At 47.6% G+C, this 6,868-nt stretch overlaps 1 protein-coding gene across 1 annotated transcript; it reads right to left on the minus strand.

The window, feature by feature from the left end:
* Positions 1-336: 336 nt before the first annotated feature.
* On the minus strand, positions 337-6,808 carry LOC149331782 (neprilysin-1-like). The gene is made up of 4 exons (XM_089555568.1): positions 6,673-6,808; positions 4,917-5,146; positions 2,100-2,243; positions 337-687 (listed from the first exon to the last, which is right to left on the minus strand). The coding sequence occupies exons 1-4, from the start codon at positions 6,806-6,808 to the stop codon at positions 337-339; spliced, it is 861 nt and encodes a 286-aa protein (XP_089411694.1).
* Positions 6,809-6,868: the final 60 nt, after the last annotated feature.

Raw genomic sequence — 6,868 nt, forward strand, 5'->3', positions numbered from 1 at the left:
AGTAATCAGAACTCGACTTGCTTATTACTTTTATTTTGTGAAAACCTTCGGATGTGCCACTTTTAGTTCCTTTTTTAATGTTACCTTACCAAAATGAAAACCCTCTTGAAAGCTTAAGAGTAAATTGTAATCCATAAAAATCACATATTACAAGCACATTACAAACATCATTGGTAGAAAGTACAGAAAGAAAGACTAAAGGAATGAAGGTTAACCCGTTTTTACATTAACGATAAAAATGCAGAAGAGAGCAATTCGTTTACGTAATTTTCGAGTACAAAATTTTCGACTACAATTAATTCCGGTCGCTACGGCGTTTGTTCCAGACTCGTAAATCTACCAGAAGCTGCACTTCTTAACGGGGTTCATAGGGTCACCCCGTTTACAAGAGAACGCCTCGGCGAACTCGGGCATGTTCCTCAAGGGCACGATGCAGCGCGACCGGCTGTGCCAGTATCGTCCACCTGGCGAACGCCGAGTTCCTGGAACTGTGGCGCACCGCTTGAGACAGTGCGAAACAAAGAAAATCTGCTCGGCCGTGAGGTCGACGTCTGGCAAGGTCTCGCTGCGCTCGGCGTCCAGAAGACTCCGATAGGCGGCGTAAGCTATCTGGATGCCCACGTAGTCAACGAACCCTTCAGAGTCGGTCCTCGAGTCAAGAGTTCTATCCCTTGATTCAGATTCAGCCTGCACGTTGAAATCATATTCTGTAAGCACTGACAGCGAGAACCACACCTACCAGCGCACAACATCCTGATGGTAGTTATTTCAAAGGAACAAAGCAACGATCGGCTTCATTGACTCAAAGCATCAACACAGCGGCCGCAGGCACAGACGCTCAGAGCCGACAGAAAGGCAAGCTGACAATTATGTCCTAATACTAGCCCGGAACCGATGCTGAGCTTTGAGCAAAATTTTTTTTTTCATTGCAGACAAGAAGCTCCCAACACGTAGCGGGAAAAATCCTGGGCGCCTGCTTGCCTATGAACATTGAAGTATAGCGTAAGGAGCAGAGTCTGCGATCTTTGGTCGTGCTCTATATTGTACAGTGGCCGAAAGTCTCCACGATGGCCGAGTCGCTAGCGAAGCTGATGGCACCGCTTTCAGTAACGTGGGTCGAAACTGCGCATATAATAATCAACCCGTGACTCGATCAAGCAAACGTTATAGTCAAGACTGACGTGGTGCAATGCGCCGCAGGGAAAATAGATGAATGTGTAAACTACAAGATCTATCCACGTGAGTGAGTTTTTGTTCGCCCTGCAGACTTCGTCGCCGATATAAGATGTCATTCATGGCACTGACAAATGCTGAACTCACTCACTCCAGCTAATAACAAGTCGAAGCACTTCAACTCTGTGGTGCGTTCACGAGTGCTGCCTTTGAAGTTATTAAGGAAAGATGGGTTTAAGCTAGCTTAAGCTATAATTAAATACAACTTGAAGAAGAAAACAGTGCAATTATAAGCATAAAAACATTGCACCGATATTTATTACGTGGCGGAACAGACCAGTGATGACAGAATTTGATAGTAAGACATCGCTTGGACTTGTGCTACCTGTTTTTTTTTTTAACGAACGCTACATTGGGCACGAACTTGCGATTTCGCTGTGGCGGTGCTTCGAGGAGGCACAGAGACCAACCTTGAGCGCGCTCGCCGCGCCATCTGGCATGACGTTACACCGCGCGCATCGCCGCGGAGCCGCAGCCGCCGTTTGGTATGACGTCACACCGCTTGCCTCGCCGTTGCGCTCACCTCCGCTCGCCTCGCCAGCTGTATCGCATGCCTAATAACATGCCGGAGGATTGAAAAGGAGAGCTCGCGTGCGCCGCAACTACAGTTGAGGCGGCAGTATGGACGGCGACTTAGCTTTCGCTACCTATATCCTGCGTAGCCGAGCTAAGCCACTGCCAATTTGTTTCATCGCCTTTTGAGCTACTGCAACATTTTCAATAAACCAAAAACAACTTCTCCACATTTTTGTGCCTGGAAAGTAACTGCTATGCGGCCTTTTGATGTAAAATGGCTTTGGCGTCTCCCCCCTCAAAAACATTATCTTAAACGCGACGCGCGTTGAACGTCCAGGCTGGTTACGTACCTGAATGTAAGACGATCGGAGGCACAGCAATTTCGATGTGTACAGCTGCTTCGTCGGAGTGTTCTCCAAGTTGACTGGTTTAAACCGGGTGTTCACTAGTATGTGATATGCGTCAAAGGCGTGCATCAGTTCATGGCCAGCAATCTGCGAACGTCGCAGAATGGACAGCCAATCAGACACCTACTTCGAAAACGAAAAGAAACAGAGGCTGCCATGTGATCAAATGTTAGCATCATCATTATCATTATTATCATCATCATCGTCAGCCTGACTAAGCCCACTGCAGGGCAAAGGCCTCTCACATGTCTCTCCAACTAACCCTGTCCTTCGCCAGTTGCGGCCACAGTATTCCCTCAGATTTCTTAATCTCATCCGCCCACCCAACTTTCTGCAGCACCCTGCTACGCTTGCCTTCTCTTGGAATCGACTCCGTTACCCTTAAGGACCAGCGGTTATCTTGTCTGTGCATTACATGCCTGCCTAAGCCCACTTCTCCCTCTTGATTTGGACTAGGGTGTCACTAACCCGAGTCATTAAATGCTAGATAAACGATAAAATAGCCGCCTATCACAACACGGATCATTACTTACAGCGTTCAATCTCGCCGAAGGGCAGTTGAGGTACATGTATATGAGATCCCTACTGAACGTTTCCATAAGGCGGGCCCCATAATTCCATATATTTCCATATGAATTATATGGAGTCAGTATGAAGTGTATAGTGTCGGTATAGACTTTATAGAAAGGGCGTATCGAAATTAAAACGGACTCCATATGAGGTCATGCGCATGTTATGGAAGTTCAATACAAATTTTATGAAAAACTTAGACTCCATACAGAATGCATATGAATGTCTATATATTGGTCCATATATTAACTCTATATTCTCAACGTCCCAAAGCGACTAAGGCTATGAGAGACGCCGTAGTGGAGCCCTCCACTACGGCGTCTCTCATAGCCTTAGTCGCTTTGGGACGTTAAACCCTATAAACCAAACCATCATTATTCCATATGAGTGAGTCGTATTAATATTTCAGAAGGGAGCATGCTGGTTTCTGTAATGTTAGGGTCAAAGAAATTAGGTCTCAGGGCGCCGCTTTCTGTAAGTGGCGCGATGCTGGAAACAATGTCAAACGAAAGTTAACGGGACACAGGGAGGCATTTTCGAAGATAGGCATCCTTTAAGAAACAACGAAACTGTGACCTTGAGGCATGTTATCGTTGCCAGAAGTAACCAGGCTGCTGTGACTGAAGAAAAACCAGAATGGCAGCAGTGACGCTCTCTATTCGCCATCCTTCGACACGAGGGAGAATATCCTATGTGACGTGAACATGCGCCTGTGCTATATCCTTATGGCACCATGATGTGTCTTCGTAGCGCGAGAAGCGGGAAGGCCATCCTGGTTACATGTGGCAATAGCGATACCATCTGTACGCCCGCCTACTAGCAGTTGTCGTTGTTCTTGCGCTGATGCCATGCTTATACTATTCTGTACATGTAGAGGTGTATATAAAGTAATCAGAATGCGCGCCTGTGTGCTTTAAGGGTTGCTAGCGTTTCAGTCTCCTCGTCGTCACGAAAGTAGTAGCTGTTTTGAGCATATGCTATTGATCCGGCACAGCTGGAACCTAATTTTGGAAGGCTCGGATGAAATAGTGACATGGGATAATTGGCTTCGGGCCTCTACATTTTCTGCAAATGTACTGATGCACTGAAGACGCTTCTTCGATGGCCGGATATAATTTGTGTTGCTGTCTTCCACACGCGCAACCAACACTGTCGTAGAACAGCGAAAGACAGACGCTGTTTCCCACACGCACCATGGTTACGAAGAATTCATGGACAACAGAGATATTTTTTTTTCTTTCAGCTGATTAGTGGTAGGCAAGATTCCACATCTGAACGGCCCCACTGTTCTGAGCAACGATGCTAGCGCAGTTTCAGTCAGCGATAGTTCAAAACGACCTGCCCAGCTGCCGAGGATAACGACCAGAACACCTACCGCAGTGACCTCAAGCATGCGTAGGCTTCAAAACATGCCTTTTAGTGCGAAAGCACACATACGTTCACCAACACCGACCAAGAATCTTGTCACTGTACGTGCAGTCTGTGCCAGAAGTAACCAGGTTACATGGTTTACTTCTCATTCGTATAGTAGAGCCCTCATGGCTTCCCTAAAGATCATCAAGTTCTTTGAAGGTGAGGACAGGGGTTCTCCTTACCATACAGAGATTCTGAGCTTGAGAGCTGGCATAATAGCTTTAGTATACGACGGAGAAGCAAACCGTGCAGCCTGGTTACTTTTGGAAAGTCTGCACGTACCACCTTGCGCCATTGCCTATGAACCAGGGCTACTGCCCGAGCTTACCCAAGTTACTCGGGTAAGCTCGGGCAAGTTCGGGCAAGTTCGGGCAAGTTCGGGCAAGTTCGGAGGAGCGCTCGGGAAGAGCAACTTGGGCCGCCCAAGCCCCACCGGTGGCAGCGGCTTCCATCGCAGGGCAGTGCGCATCCCTTAACCGCTGCACCAAGAGTGGTATGAGGACTCCCAGGGACGTATGACTGTAAAATTGAGAATGACCAGTTTCGCATATATGGGCATTAACTCATTACCGCCATCACTAATATCTCAATGCCTTAACGCGAAGCTTAAGTGTCTCCTCCAATATTTTTTAACTTTGGGATTGTTGCATTGCTGGTGCCGATTTCAGTTTTTTTTTTCGTTTTCACGTTTCCACGTTTTCTCGTGGTTCTCTCGGGCTGTGTGGTCTGCTGTCAAGATCTGAATGCCTATGACGTCACATGCACGTGCAAACGTACCTGTCCAATACCTGCATAGTTGACCGCTGCCGGAGCACCGGGGATGAACACCGGCGGCTGCAGCATGGCGCCCATGATGCGCACAAGTTTCCCCCGTTGTTCGTAGTAAGCGTTCACGATGGCTGGGTCGAAGTGAGTGCTGAAATCCTTCCAGTATGCGTTCACCGTCGAGATACGCAGCGCAACCAGGTAAGGAGCCGTGAAGTTCCCGCCAACATCCGGGAGGCCCTCTGCATCCACGTCGACCATCAAAGTGCCACCCATTCAACTGTAGATAACCTTAGAAACAAATGTTTTCTGTGTACATTAGTAAAACAAGAATGTAGCACGAATACAGAGCGGGAGTAGTGAATGTTTGGGTTGTTAGTCTCGCGTCTGTGTTGTTTTTGTCCGGAGAAGATCATAGTAGCGTTGAGGCCGATCGTTGTATCTCTATGCCCGAGCTACAGCCTAAGAATCCGTCGCTATCCATTAACTCAGTCCCAACCGATTGGTCTTAGTCAGGGCTAGAGCTATGGTGATCTCTTCCGCTGCCTGTGTTGTGTCTGTGTGCGCACTGACGCACCACTGATTTTCCTTCGGCGTTCGCTACTGTTACCGTCATCGCGCTTTCCTCCTTTCAGTATTTGGACGCGTTCACAAGAGATCATTACAAGTCAGTTAAAAACGGCTGGTAGCATATAACACCATCATCATCAACATCATCATCATCATCATCAGCCTGACTACACCCACTGCAGTACAAAGGCCTCCATGTCTTTCCTATTAACCCAGTCCTTTACGAGCTCGGCCAAAGTATACACGCAAACTTCTTAATCTCATCCGCCCACCTAACCTTCTGCCGCGCCCTGCTACGCTTGCCTTCTCTTGGAATCCAGACCGTTACCCTTAAGGATCAGCGGTTATCTTGCCTTCGCATTAAATTACGTCACACACATTATGTCTACTTGGCTTGTGGTCGCATTTACATAAGCTGACTCAGTGATGGCAGTGACAAAAGTGTTTCGCTGTCTCTATTCGTATTTTGGAAAGAAAATAATTCCAAATGGTGTGACACATTCGCGCGCTGTGCATTCTGCCTAGTCTTCTCAATAAACTAATACTACTATCAAACTAGCATTCACACTTTAGCTATGTGGCAGTAGTGACAGAAAGATGTGCGCTGCGTGTGTTGGCGTGGACTACGTTGTGGCATAAACACTGCACTAGAGCAATAAGCGTTGGCGTTGAACACATTGCTGCAGAAACGAGGCGCTGGAGCATACCCAAGGAGCACAGGTAATTGGCCCAATATTGCCAATGGATGGTTTCAACCTGGTCCATTGCAGGACGGCATTTGCAAATCATTTTCCAATACTGGTCCAATGATCTGTGTTGCTTGGAAAGGCCTCCGGCGCACATTGGAAAAATTAGTTTTGAAGATAAAAAGTGGAAAAACCGGACAATCGCCCTTTAAGACACGTGGCTGTGGTGTCCACTTGAAAAAGCTCTGCTTTCGCACAATATTTCGTGCTTAGGAATGCTTAACCAGCCAATTTTTCCTTTTTGGCGGAGGAATGTGGAAGAGGCGTAATGTCGAAGTAAGCTGGTTGTACAAGCCCTAGTAGTTGATTTACTCAACGAAACTGTTAGTCGCCTGAAAATTGGGACAATCAGTAGAAGAATTCCTCCCGAGTAGAAGTACCCCAGCCATGGTTCAACGGATCAACGCAAAGCGTCACAGAAACAAAGGAGACGCGGGTCACAAGACACTCACGGAAGAAGCCTTCAAGTAGTGATTCCGTGCCGACTGCTTCCGGGAAGGCCAGCATAACCTTCAGCAGCTGGGCCTTCTCAAATATCGCGCACCACGTTTGGCCCTGGATCCACTCGGTGTCGTTGAGCTTCTCCATAAGTGTTCGCTTCACATTCCCAGCCAGCCGACTGAGGGAAGCCAGCGCTGAAGGCGGCAG

The sequence above is a fragment of the Amblyomma mixtum genome, chromosome 8, assembly GCF_055824585.1.
Source record: "Amblyomma mixtum isolate Tamu chromosome 8, ASM5582458v1, whole genome shotgun sequence".
Taxonomy (NCBI): domain Eukaryota; kingdom Metazoa; phylum Arthropoda; class Arachnida; order Ixodida; family Ixodidae; genus Amblyomma; species Amblyomma mixtum.

Bases quoted from the DNA above. Each gene is read 5' to 3' on its own strand.
- LOC149331782 (XM_089555568.1), bottom strand. From the start codon at position 6,808: ATGGAGAAGCTCAACGACACCGAGTGGATCCAGGGCCAAACGTGGTGC. The intron at 5,147-6,672 runs GTGAGTGTCTTG...ACGTGGATGCAG, and splicing joins ACTACTTGAAGGCTTCTTCC to AGGGCCTCCCGGATGTTGGC. The intron at 688-2,099 runs GTACGTAACCAG...TTCAACGTGCAG, and splicing joins TCCGATCGTCTTACATTCAG to GCTGAATCTGAATCAAGGGA.